This window comes from Zalophus californianus, chromosome 6 (assembly GCF_009762305.2).
Source record: "Zalophus californianus isolate mZalCal1 chromosome 6, mZalCal1.pri.v2, whole genome shotgun sequence".
In the NCBI taxonomy this organism is placed as follows: domain Eukaryota; kingdom Metazoa; phylum Chordata; class Mammalia; order Carnivora; family Otariidae; genus Zalophus; species Zalophus californianus.
In genome coordinates, this window is record NC_045600.1 from 30,669,347 (window position 1) to 30,683,475 (window position 14,129).

At 41.8% G+C, this 14,129-nt stretch overlaps 2 protein-coding genes across 3 annotated transcripts in view; both read left to right on the top strand.

Moving 5' to 3' along the window:
• Positions 1–5,983, top strand: part of LOC113908960 (synaptojanin 2 binding protein) — a 38,516-nt gene extending 32,533 nt beyond the window's left edge. Inside the window, exon 4 of one of the 2 annotated variants that reach the window (XM_027569732.2) lies at positions 599–5,983. In XM_027569732.2, the coding sequence (XP_027425533.2) occupies positions 599–733 (135 nt within the window). In that variant the 3' untranslated portion in view covers positions 734–5,983. Of the gene's footprint in view, positions 1–592 lie in introns of both variants that reach the window. The other variant, XM_027569731.2, reaches the window with a different exon arrangement.
• A 3,016-nt stretch (positions 5,984–8,999) lies between these two features.
• The window catches only part of LOC113908961 (cytochrome c oxidase assembly protein COX16 homolog, mitochondrial), a 33,232-nt gene continuing 28,102 nt past the window's right edge, over positions 9,000–14,129 (top strand). Inside the window, exons 1-2 of the mRNA XM_027569733.2 lie at positions 9,000–9,315; positions 11,095–11,514. Coding sequence (XP_027425534.1) covers positions 11,446–11,514 — 69 coding nt within the window. The 5' untranslated portion in view covers positions 9,000–9,315; positions 11,095–11,445. The remainder of the gene's footprint in view (positions 9,316–11,094; positions 11,515–14,129) is intronic.

The window sequence follows — 14,129 nt, forward strand, 5'->3', positions numbered from 1 at the left end:
TCGTTTACCTCTGAGTCTTTTACCTCTGTTCCATATAAGTTTCCTCTTTGTCTATGTCTAGTGTTACAAAATAGAGATGAAGGCCATGACACCATATCAGGAGGGAGTTGGTGCCTTTTCGGAATTGGGAAGTATTTCCAAAACTGGCACTGTACCTGTGTTAACATTGCTCAGAACTGGCAATCTTTCTAAGTAAACATTTCTAGGAAGGTGGGCACCCTCTGCCCCTGCCCAGTAATTTTGAGGTTCCCTATAGGATCAATAGGTTTCATCTCCTATCTTCATTTTCCTAGTGCGATACACACAGAGCTTGGTGGAGGCAGTAGAGAAGCAGACAGAGGTTATCTGCTCACCCTCAGGTCCCTTTAGGGCAGTAGCACAGCAAGGTTAAATGCCTCCCCATCAGACTTCTTTCCAAAGAGTTGATGGCGCTGATGGATCAGTTTGGAACAGAGAGGACTCCTTCTGCTAGATAGTGCTTGGAGGTTACAGCTTTGGGTGGGCGTGACCCAGGTAATGTGTCAACCTGGACACTTCAGTTGGGATAAACACACATTGCTCAATAGAGTTAACGTTTTTCTCTCCCTTCCAGTTACAGGTGCAGAATGGGCCTATAGGACATCGAAGTGAAGGGGAGCCGAGTGGCATCCCCATAGCTCTGGTGCTGGTGCCAGTGTTTGCCCTCACCATGGTGGCAGCCTGGGCCTTCATGAGATACCGGCAGCAACTATGAAAAGCTTGTTCTCTTCCAGTGCTCCCACTAGAAGACACATTTTCTTTCCCTCTCACCCTCGTCCCCTGCCATTCTCCCATATCCTTCCCTCTCTCTGCATAGCCAACATGTCACTGAAAGAGACTGCTACCCAAGCAGGACCTCACTGTCCAAATGTCCACATCCTCATATCTAATGGGAGAGTGAAGGCATTATTTGAAAGAAAGCTGAAGAAAAGACATGCTTAGAACAAATGGGGCGTTATGTATTTTACTAGGATCACCAATAGAAGTTCAGCTACAACCCAAAGAGGGAAAGGTCCAGTCTTTCCATCAGCACAGGTGATACCTTTTTCTGAGCTGGCGTGCCTCAGAAGGCCAGCTGTGTGATGCAAGAGAGGATTTTTCTTAATGATCTTCCTTGGGAAGTTTTTGTGGCCTTTATTTAATTTCTGTCTACGTACTTGGGTGCCTATATCAAACACAGGATAATGAGAGCCTTTTTACTTTTGTAAAACAAATGTGTGCGCACGTGCGCGCGCGCGCGCACACACATGCACACACACACATACACATATCCATACATGACAGTACAATAGTGATGCCTTACAGAGAATTAAAGAAGTGGAAAGCTGCTCTGTGGTTTCAGGTTTCTGATAAAAGGGAAGTTCTTAATGGAAGAATTTGATATATAGCGGGAGTGAGAGAATGAGCCTTGAAAGAGGAAGCCCAATCTGAGTCATTTAAAAAAAAAAAAAGCAACTAATTAAAAATCTTAGAACAATATTTCTTCTCATAATAGCTATGCTGAAGTGGAGGTAGAATGCCATAATCCAGCTTTGTGCAAGTCAATCTGTTCCACACCCTTTGAGATGTAAAGATAAATCTTACTCGTTCTCTGGGCTGCCCCAGTGACTTTTTTGGTACCTCATAGTCCTGTTAAAGGATCAGCTGGAATGACTGTGGTCAGAGCTTTGGTGATGAGGCCAGACCAACCCAGTGAAAAAACACTAAAAGACAAAAGGATAATGCTCCCAAGATGACACCTGAACCCTCTCAGGCCATCTAACAGATTTTTTTGGTTTCTAGTGATAGGCAAATTCTAAGAGAAGGAACTGCTCTCTGGCAGGATAGGCATGAAATCAGCTCTGCTTCTGATTCAGTTGAGAGGGTTTGGATTGCAGGTTTTTTTGAAAGGCTCTAAACACTGGCAGGGAATGGGAAGGAAAGGGGTTTTGTTTTGTTTCAGTGGGTAGGGAAGTTTGGTGGATGTTTCATGGGGAAACCCTGAGAGAAGGATATGGATGAATTGATGCTCAGGAATACCAAAGACATTAACGAGGTGCAAACCATTCTGTTCATGTGATATCAAACATTGGTTTTAAAACACTAGGGAGAGCTGAACCAAGGCTAATTCTCTGGCTTAAAAAAAAATCATTTCCATCCTCCAAATATATTATCTAGACTATAGGCCTTACATAATCCTGAGAGCATGAGTATGAAGACTTTCCCTGAGGCAACCAGTTGTGTCCAGTTTTTAGCATGGATAATCCAGTAAGCATTTGTTGATTGGACACCACCTTTGTTAAGACACTTTCACAAAGAATGTCACATTTATATTGCAGACAGCAACAGGGAACGGTTACTGAGAAGACACTTGAGAAAGTTTCATGGAGGAAGGGGATGAATTAAGGACCCTTGAGGAGCTCATAGTCTAGTTAAGAGAATTCATAAATAGATGAGAAGTTAAAAGTAGCAACAGAGATGTGCAGCAGCCATCACATTTTTCCCCCCCAGGAATTCCAAAAAAGAAAGCTGTCGCGTAATGGCATCAGGCCAGAGTGAGACAGGGAGGCTTTTAAAAATAACCCTTGTAAGACCTTGCCTCTGGGCCAACCATTGGTATAGGGAGAAACTTGCTTTAAACAATCCTGATGGGGCTTAGGCCTTTAGACCTGAAGTGTTCAGTACCTTTGAGCCTCACTTGGACGGCTGCACCTGTGGATCAGCAAAGACACGCTGACAGTATTCCAGTTCTCACCTTGACCAGCCCCGCTGTGCGGGCCCAAGCCGTGCCGCCCTCCCTGCGTCTGGAGGCTTGTGCAACAGCTTCTGCCGTGGGCCTGCTTCCCTCCCAGGATTCATCTCAGGGTTTGGACATCAACTCCTGAGAGGACCTTGAGACGTTCACAATGAAGCAAATGGCACGCAGGAGGGAAAGCTATCTAGTGTTTTTTTGTTTGTTGGTAGATGTTAGTAAAAAGGACTCCTATCCCCTCGTTGGTAGAAGTTTTGCTTTGTTTAATCTATATAGGGATTCTTATGCACTTTAATAATTTAGGTTTTCCCTGGAATTAAAGAGCATTTAAAGATCCATGATTAAAGTTTTCGGCAAGTATACTATTAGTTTTTATTTCTGATTCTCTAGAAAACTAAATTATTATCCTAGATGAGGTATCGGATTTTACTCTAAGTCATTAAAAAAATTCATGATCTTTATAGATGGAATCTAATACTTCTTTCACGTTTTAGATTGTATCTAATATTCCTGCTACCTAAATTACTGTGTTTAAAGTTTTGAAAATTGAGTGCAAGTATTTTAAGACAATATACTTAAAACACTTCTCTGTATTTATCATCTTATATTACACATAGAATTTAGTAAGACATTGTTTGCTTCTGTTGTCTCTCTTTTCCTGCCAAGTTTTAATCTGTGCTATTGATTTCACTTAATTATTCACACCGTCTAGCCATGTGTAATGGAAAAAGGAAATTAATATTTGTTACTGCATTTTGTGCCACGTAGTATACTAAACCTGGGTGGGTACACTATTTGTTCATGACTCACAACTCTGAGATCTAAGTATTGTTAAAAAGACACTAAGGAAAAGAGAAAAATTTACTTTTCCTAAGATTACATAGGTGATAATGATAGAATCAGGATATAATTTAGGACTTCAGGTGCCACTGTCAATGATATTTCTCACTGGCCGCAGCTCTCAAAGTGCGGTCTCTGGGTAAAAGCATCGGTATCACTGGGGAACTTGTTAGAAAAGTAAATTCTTGGGCTTCACCCCAGACCTATTGAATCAAACTGCGTACAGCACCCAGCAATCTGTGTTTTAACAATCCCTCGAGGTGACTGGTTCACCTGTTTGAAAATCACTGTTCTCTGCCGATAGTTCTCCCCTTTTTCTCAGGTTAGAATCATCTGAAGAGCTTGTAAAATTCTGGTGCCCAGGCTGCGCGTAGACCAATAAAATAAAATCTCCTGGCGGGGGGGGGAGGTTGCGGTGAGACTTAGGCAGCAGTAAAATAAAGTTCATTAGGTGGATTCCACTCTGTGGTGTCAGTAAACAATGCTCCGTGGCATTTAAATTATTAAATAAAAACTTAAAGGAATTATCCAAATCACACACAGGCATTTGCTCCAATATAAAATGAGAATTTCACTTGGGCCTTTTTAGAGCCCAGCTCTCTGTGAGCTTATGCCCAAGTATAGATGTAGAATAAGAAATAGAGCATTCTACGGCTTCTTGTTTGCTGAGGACCAGCAAAATGCATTAGTGTTTCAGTTTGTGCATCTAGTAAATAAATTAGAACCCAATCAAAGAACATTGGAGCTAAAAGGGAGCAAGAAAGATTCTAGGATGAATCTAAGATAGAGATGAGAAAATCAAAGCTCAGAGAGGTAAACAACTCCGATCGATCAAAGACTTAATCTGTTGCAGAGGTGCCCTTTCTGTCTCATATTTATGTCTGGAATGTATGCACTACATGAACATGGATGAAACTATCCTTTTTATCTCAATCCATTTCTATCGTCTCTCTGGGCCTTGAGTAGAGACCGGGGACTGCAAGCCATCATGCAGAACTGGGAGATTCCACGGAATAATCTGCGAAAGCCCTAATACAAAGTTCAATCACATGAGTTCTTCTGTGACGAGTTCCAGTAGTTCTAAACTAGAGAAGGGTGTTTTTTGATGTTGGACATTGTTTTTATTGTGTAAATAACAATTTAAACTATATTTAAATAAATGGAACAACATAAACATTAGGCTGTCAATTATGGGCAAGGGGTAGGGAGTGACGTTCGTGTAATTTCATGTGGAGCCAATAAAGATTTTATTCTAGTCCATTTTAGTCAGAATTTATCTTTGGACAGATGAAGCTTTTTTCCTTCAACACATGAGCACCTACTATATACTAGCTGATGATACAGAGATGCATAAGATCTAGTCACTCTAAGCTGAAATAGCTCATTATCTGAACATGGGAGAGTATTTGTTGGTGATCTTAAAGTATTTTGCTAACATCATCTGGAAGTAGAAGATTAAGTTATGAAGCTCTCAACCCCTTACCTATCATGGGTTTAGAGTTGGTTACTATCCTGGAATAAGCCCCTTTTGCTCTTTCTCTTTGTTCTGTAAGCAAATTTTTTTGAGACCAGCACTCACATCCAAAGGGGCAATTGTGATAAAAAAGAAGACAATATTTTAAGGAATTCTGTTCTGATTGGGACCAGGTTCTTAATTGCTGTAGACACTTTGCCTGATGTTGATATTTATACACACACACACACACACACACACACACACTATAAAACACTTGATGTGCTTACCTGATGCCTTTGCTACTGTAACAACCTGTATCATAAAAAAGTATTGCTGTGTCTAAAGGAGTTCTACAAATGCTAGGTCCCTGAACATTTTCCATACTGTTCATGTTCTTTTTCTTTTTGCAGGGGGAAAGGAGTAGGAGAGAGGGCTGAAGTATGTTTTCAAATGCAAGTCAATCATTAACAGAGTCATTGACAAAAGAACTTCCCTAAATTTATTAACCAATCACAGGAAAATGGGATGATCCCTCTTCCTAGTTTACAGATTTCCGAATTGAATCCCAATTTAATTCTGCATTTGCAATGCTGATTTGAATATGAGTTTCTTATTCCTGGATATGTGTGCATTTTTACCCCCGGGCCATGTTACTTCTCATACGATTGTTTTCCTTATGAACCTTATTTTGCTTCCTTTCCACTTTGATCCTAATTCACATTGCATGCCTAGATCTAAACACCAATCAGTTTCTCAGGTCAAATAGATGCCCTGTTGTAACTTGGAAGACACAGGGACATAAAACCGTATCTTCTAGGGAATATCACCACAGATTAAATGTGTAAAAGAGGCCATTAAAATAGCTGATAATCTCTCCTACGCTTTGCTATTTGATACCAGAGATAGCAAACGAGATAACAGTGTGTGTGACTGTGCCTGGCTCATATCGGCATTCAATAAAAACTTTTTGCATTTGTCAAGGAAAGTTTACATCTTTTATCCACCTTATTTTGGAGATTATTGAATAAATGTGTCCTTATTTTTCTGCATCTCACAGAACAGTGGAAAGAGGAAAGGAAGAAGTCTGAATGACCAGTTTGGGGTTTGGCTTTGATGTAGGAGATAAGGATAAGGGTACACACAGTCGCCAACATTTACTATCTTATTTGGATCCCCTCTGTGCCCCAAAAGCCTGACAAGACATATAGAAGGCAGAAATGGGTTTGTGCCACAGAATGAAAAAGGACTTGTCAGAACTGAATATTGACCTTTTGTCTAAGTTGCTTTGCATATAGTTGACTTAGCTATAAAGAGAAAAGGCAGTTTACCTTGGTCATCATTGCTCTGTCACATGACTTAAGCAAAGTTCAGACCTGAACGAAGTCCGAGGGCTAGTCTATCATTGTAGTGTGTACAGAATGGCCCTTTTCTCCCTTGATGGGCAAAGAAGGTATGTCAGTTATCAATTTACATAACAAACCACTGCAAAACCTCATGAGTTAAAACAATATTTTAATAATTTTTAAAAGATTCTGTGAGTTTCTGAGTGTTTCTTCTGCTGATACCACCTGGGGTCATCCATCTGATGGCAGAACAGGGGTGAGGGCTGGGTAGTCCAGAATGGCCTCACTTTGACACTTAGTGCTGGCTATTGGCTAGGGTGCCTTGATTCTTCACCACGTGGCCTCTCATCTTCCAATAGGCTAGACTGAGCTCTTCACAGCATGGGGGGAGACCATATCTGATCAAGATTTGAAGCCAGACCAGAACTTTTTCTGTGCTTTTTATACTCCACCACATTGCCCTTGCTTGTGTGTTTAAGAAGAAAATAATGCATGTAGAAGAATAACTTATTCATGGAAAATTTATTTGCCAGAAGTCACAAAGAGTAGGGACTCCTCAGGTGCAGAGAGAAGATAGGGAATAAGAAAAGGTTGGTAGTTTTTCCGACCTGTTTTAGATATTGGGTATTAATAGAATAATTGAGGCATACTAAGGCCAAAAGATCAGGAGACAACTGACATTGAAAAGACAGCCTGTTACACACGGTTCCCAAGAGAAGGGGACACATCCTGCCATGGGGACCATGGAGGAAAGCACTAGCATTGGTCGTAAGGCAGAGGGAAAGGGAGGAGGTGTGGACAAGAGCCGTTACTGTGGTTGCATGGGAAAGAGCAGGCAACGCCAGGTAAGTAGGATTAGGATTGGCTGGGTTGAATAATTGTAGTGGTCTTTGTGGCATACCTAGTTGTCTGGTATCTGGCCTTGGGGTGACTAGGGCATGTGAATAATGACCCTGAGCGTGAGAGCTCCACGAAGGAGTGTGGGCTCCGGATTGTTTGGTTCGTATTGGAGAAGTACACTCATGAGAGAGTTGTTCACTATCTGTAAAAATCCGTTGACCCTAGGAGGAGCAGTCCCTGCAGGGTCAGCAAGGCCCTGGATGTCAAAACATTAAAATACAAAAAATAAAAAAACCTAGTGAATGCACTTCCATTACTACTGTTGTGGGTTCTCTCTCTAATTTCTGCTGTTTCTCCCAAACCTATAGAAATGACTGAGATACATACCCAAAGGTAATCTGAACTTTCTAGAAAATAGCCGAACAAGGAAGGAAGCAATGACAACAATTTTTTTTTTAAACCTGAGCAATCAAATATCACCAAACCCAGGAGCAAAAAGTCCTCAGTTTTATTTGATATAATTTTCTAACAAGCTTGGTTAGCCGGTTTCCTAATCCATAATCAATTACTAGTTAAAATTATGGCTGGTTCCACTGACTGCTAGGGTCTGGCAATATGTAGCCTCCAGGGCCCCTGAGCAGTTAATGGGGAGTGATTCTTCCATCTCAAAACTTTCATCCATCCTCAACCATAGTGCAATTGCATTTCAAACTTTGTACCTGAGGCCAATGGTTAATTAGGAACCACTTTATAGAGAAGAGGTTTTGAGTTAGCTTTTCTGGACAGCAACCACTATATAAAGCAAAGGACCATGTCAAATGACCCTGGGTCATTTGGGCCCATTCTGTTCGGTGGCATGTAGCTTTCAGCATTTTATTTTGTCTCTTACTATTCCCCATCTGTCACATTGTTCCTTGAATCTTAGTCCAAACCACCATCCAATTTCACGTGGACTACTGCATTAGCTTTCTAACTGCCCTCTTCACTAGCCATTGTGTCACCCTACAATTTGCTAGAGATCCTGGTAAAACAGATTCAATCATGTCTTTCCTCTGCTTAAAAAGCCCTTGGAGGTTTCCCATTGCCCTTAAGATTCAGTCCAAAATACTCCAAGGCACTGTACGATCTAGTTCCTTCCGGCTTCTCCAAACTCATTTCACCCAACGTTTCACCCTTTCTCTCTGATCCCTCCCCTCCCCAGCCTTTTGGTTACTCAGAAATGCCAGACTCTTCCCCTCCGGGTCTTCATACAAACTTTAAAGTTTGTGTGTTTCCTCCTCCACTGATTTCCTAGTGAAACTCTCAACTTCATGTCATTTCCTCAGAAGACTTCTGTTTTCTTTTCTTTTTTTAAAGATTTATTTATTTATTTTAGAGAGAGGGAGAGAGGGAGCATATGTGAATGGTGGGGGGAAGGACAGAAGGGGAGGGAGAGAGAGAGACTCCTCAAGCAGAATCCCCACTGAGCATGGAGCCCACCACGGGGCTCGATCTCTCGACCCTGAGATCATGACCTGAGTCGAAATCAAGAGTCTTAACTGACTGAGCCACCCAGGTGCCCAAAGCCTTCTGATTTCAAGCTTGTCTAGCCCCAAGGGCACCCTGGGCTTGGTTCCCTAGCTACAGACTGCCCACCCCCTCCCCATCACAATGAGCTTCAGGCACCTGCTCCCCACAGCCCTCTCTGCCTCACCACAGAAGCCTCCACAAATTGGCCCTTTACCATCCAGTTTCTCCATCCCTCAGACCATCCTAATACAAACTTCTGATGCATTTACATTTTGTTTTCAGATTTTCTTCTTTTTCTCCTCAGTGCTCTAGTCTCCAATCATTCTTCTTGGACTTCTAATTTTTCCCTGGGCGTCAATTCCGGGGTTACACAGAAAATGATAATTTTTTGACGGACACCAATATATGCAGACAGTAAAAAGCTTTGCACCCTGTCCTCATGAAGGACAGGCTTTAAGAACTCAAATGCCTCCAGAAACCTTCAAACAACTGGCAAAGGAAGTTGATATATAAGCCCTGTGATCATACAGTCAGAAGGAAAAGGCTCTCGGATTCATGAAATGGCAAATTCCTTTAAGGTACCAGTAAAACCACCTATATAATAGTCCCCAAGAAGAACTTAATAGAGGAGGGATAAAATTTTGCACAGGGATGGGGGTACAGGAAACAAGTGCTCCCCATTTTTAAAGTAGGTTAATGCAGAGCTTGTTTAAACAAACATACAACAAAAAACAAAAGTCAAATAATTCAAAATAAAGTACAAAAAAATCACATTAAAGGAGACCCACAGCAACACTGTTTATATGCCCATCCCTCCAATCCTAAATTCTCTTGCATTCTATAACTGCTCCAGACTCTTTCCCATGAATCTACATAATTTTTACCCAGCACTCCCCACTGTGCAGCTTGACTTAACCTCCAAGGCTAAGTGCTCCCACCTTATTGCTTCAGTCCCCTGGTTTGCAAGGTGTCTCTTCCTTGGAGAGATTGGGGTGACAGAAGATTGGAGAAGTAGTGGTAAGGAATTTTCAGTCTCACTTTAATAAAGCTTGTCCTGATCAGTCCAAAATCTCCCTTGGCTCAGCTCAGGTGATGCTTCTTTGGGAAATGGGGGTGGGCTGGGAGGTTTGACTCATTTTCTCAACCTCAGAACCAAAAATTAAACACCAACATTCAAATTCAAACTCTGAAATATCCTTCTCTCTCTCTCCTGTTTTCATCCTGCTTATATGCTATTCGGAGCAACAGTAACTTTATACACTAAAACTGATAATACAGTGTGATAGTGTTCTGTGATATATATTAGCCAAAGGCTACTGGAGCTCTGAGAAAGGAATAATTTATATTTCCTGTGGAGTAAAGGAGACTTCAAGAATCTGGTGTCCTTGAAGCTGCATCTTGAAGATGTGGAAGTTCATGAAATCTCAGGGAATAATATCTCCTCCAAGATGGAGTATGGAGTGAATGAAGAAGAGTAGCAGGAAAGGCAGGCCATTATACAGGACCTTAAATTCCTTGCTAAGAAAATTGGAGTGACTAGTGTAGGCAAACAAATGAACAAATAAAACCAACCAGGAGAATCTCATCGTTTCTGCTTTTTAGATAACTTTTCAGCAGTGTGGAAGACAGACTTGAGAATCACAATTAAGGTTATGTCTGTTGTTTTTTTTTTTTTTCATATTTGACCCAGTGGGACTATAGATATGGGTGTTTATTAGAGCAGGTGAAAGGTGGAGCTGGAGTTTCTCTTCTGAAGACCACTTAGGGGTGACTTCAATATGTGGAAAGATGACAAGGGATTAAACCAGGAACATTTCAGTGGCAATAGAGGCAGGGACAGATGGGAAGATCTCAGGGATAACATGGGAAATGTTACTCCATGTCACCTGTATTTTATACTATTATGTCATCTCAAAAAGTACTTGTAGGTGAGGCTTTCTTGGACTCACCCTGGCAAATGGCACGTGGGGGCTGTTTCCTAAGCAACTGTTGTACTTAAGGCACATGTTCATTTGTTTGTCCATTAAACTGCCAGCTTCTTTAAGGTAGGGATCGTATCTTTTCATCTGTTTTCCTCGAACCTTCTAATGACCTGCAAAAATGTGTGCTGGCGGGATGCAGAGTGAATGGAAAATAGACTTTCATAAATGACTGAAGATTACAGGCTATCTAGTAGTTAAAGCAACTAGCATTAAGGGTTCAGTGATATCAAGGCACTACACTGCCATTCAACCTACCCTTTCGTGGTGATTTTTTTATTTCTAAATCTTTATTAAGCTGGTAAACTCCCCATCCCACAAATAGCCAGAGTACCAGAAGCTGCAATTCTAGCTCCAAAGTAACTTTTTTTTTCTTAGCTGATTTTATAGAATAGCTACGTGTTAGGAAACGTCAGAAGACCTTGGCCAAGACCCAGAACGTGGGAAGTACCGGTTTCCACACCATTTGACGAGAACTACAAACACGGCTTCAGTCCCTAAATCCCGACTGCAAACCAGTGTGCCGGAACCAAAGGGCCGACACTCGAATTTCCACCCGGGCGCGCATCGACTGCTTTTGTCTGGCGGAGGCCTATCGGGGGAGGACCGAGCTCCGGAAGGCCAAAGAAAGCAGGCGAGTCCAGGACTTCCTCCTGGAGAGGGAGCTTGGATTCGGGAGGCCGCGCTGGGCCTGTTGGACTAGGCGTCCACGCGTGGGAGAGTTCAGTCATGTCTGTACATGCGGTGGTGCGCGCCCTGCGCAAGAACAAGACGCTTCGCTACGGAGTCCCTATGCTGGTGAGCGCAGGGAGGAGAATGTGTGGGGCAGGATTCCGGAAGGGGTGGGGCGTCTAGGCCGCTGGGTCCCGGCTGCCAGGATCTGGGAGGCGGGAGGCGGGGAGCGGCAGCTTGGGCGGGGAAGGGGCTGGCGGGAGGTGGCCGTCTCTCTCCCTTCGCTGGTACCAGGATCTCGAGGCCCCCTTTTACTCTCCCTAGTAGTTACCAGGGTGTGCTTCAGAGAGCGAGGTCAGACCAGATTTTACACCAGGTCTGGGTGATTACCCAACTGACATTTTTTAACCCCGTGCTACACCTGGACGGTGCTGTGGATCGTTGGAACTAGATGTATTTACTTAATTTGACTGTATAATTTCGGGCATCTCCACGTTTCAGCTCCTGTTTGTGAACTGGTTTAACTCTTCCCGGATTGTTGGTAGGAGTTAAATGAAACCTTTTGAAAATCGAGTGTTTAGCGCGGTGCCTGCCACATTGTAGCAGCCTTCAAAAGGTCGCTGACTTGTAATTGATCATTTTGAAGCACATCGAGTGTACTTTTGGTGTTTATATTCTTGCGTCCTGTCCTACACTGAGTTCCCTGAGGATCTCATTCGTATAGAAGATACAGGTTGAGGTTGACATAACACCCGCCAGAGTTGGAATCCAGCCAGACATCCCCCCTCTTTTGTGTTTGCTGTTTTACCTTGGCAAGTTATTTTGCTTCAGAAAGCCTTGATGTCATAGTGAATGAGACAATTTCAATAAAGCGTGTGGACAAAAGCCACTTTCTTTCAAATACTTAACAGTTTAATCCTTTGTATGGATATTGGTATAGGTGAAGTTACCAGCTTTTGCATTTAAGCAGAACTAAAGGAGAGAAGTGACCTTAAAAAAGTTTAAAGAACACCGTCTTAGAAGATTATGTAGTACTTCTATTTGTGTAGATGACAGGGCATGTGTAAAAACTATCCTCTCTGTAGATCCCTCTGCCCCCAAATGGAGATCCACTCGGAAGCATTATGATTGTGGTCACCAGCTTGAGGTCACCTGCATGTCCTAGTGAAAGCCAATTTGATTTTGTTCTTATTTTTCAAAATCACCAAAGCCGGGATATTAAAACCACTCATGTTGAAGTACCTTCTTGGTACTTAGGGGTTTCCTCTTTTGTTTTATTTCAGGGAATGGAAAGTACCACAGTAGCCTTTTCCCTAAATGTGTTACTTTGTACTGGTCTCTACATCTGTACCTCTGTACGGGACCTAAAGGACCATGTTTCAAAATATGAGTCCTAAACATATAAATAAATTGAAGAGGAAAATGTTGAATTCAGTAGGCTGAAACCAAGCACTACTGGAAAGAACTCAAAAGATACATCCTCTTCATCATGTATCAGTTGCATATGCCACAATTACTATACTACATTTATCTTCAAGCTGAAATTATTTACTCTCTTGGATAAATATTAATGCTTCATAGGACATACAGAAGAGGACTTTGAATACCAGGTATATGCAAATACTACTCTCCTTCCTTTCTTGTCCAAACTGCTTGAAAGAAAGAGAATATACTTGTTTCAGCTTCCGCACTGCCCATTTAGTCTTGAGAATTTACCTTTCTAATCTGACCAGTGACCTACTGGTTCCTACACACCAAAAAATTAACCCATTTAAAGTGTTTGGTTCAGCGTTTTTGGTATATTCACAGAGTTATGCAGCTACCACCACTGTCTAACTTTAGGATAATTTCGTCATCCCAGAGGAGACACCATGCTCATTAGTAGTCACTTCCTATTTTCTCCTCCCTCTCCCCCCAGGAGATTAGCAACCACTAATCTACTTCTGTTTATAGATTTAGTAGCATAATACAACATGTGGTCTTTTGTGACTGACTGCTTTCAATTAGCATAGTGTTTTCAAGATTCATTCATGTTGTAACATGTGTCAAAACTTCATTCCTTTTTGTGGCTAAATAATATCCCATCATTTGGATAGACAGTTTTTTAATCCGAATCCTATCCTATTTATTTATCATTTTATTTATCCATTGATGAACATTTAGATTGTTTCCATTTTTTGGCCATTGTGAATAATGCTGCTACGAACATTCATGTACAATTTTTGTATGGATGTATATTTTCATTTCTCTTAGTATATGCCTAGTAGTAGAATTGCTGGGCCATATGATAACTCCATGTTTAACATTTTGAGGAACTGTCAAGCTATTTCCCAGAGTGGCTACATCATTTTACATTCCCGCCAGCAATGAATCCTCCACGTCCTTGCCAACACTTGTTATTGTCCATCTTTATTATACCCTTCCCAGTGGATGTGAGGGTATCTCACTGTGGTTTTGATTTGCATTTCCCTTATGACTAATGATATGGAACATCCTTTCATATGGTTATTGGTCATCTGTATCTCTTTTTTGCAGAAATGTTTATTCACATCATTTGCTCGTTTTTAAATTGGGCTATTTTTCTTTTTATTGGGTAGAGGTTTCCTTAAACACCTGGAACCAGTAAATCTTTGTTGAGGGGCTTTGTGTGCTTGTTTTGGTGTGTCTTCAGCACTCAGCCAGGCAGGTTACAACTCTGCCTTGAGCTTGTACTTCCTGCTTGCTCAGAGACTCAAGGTTAG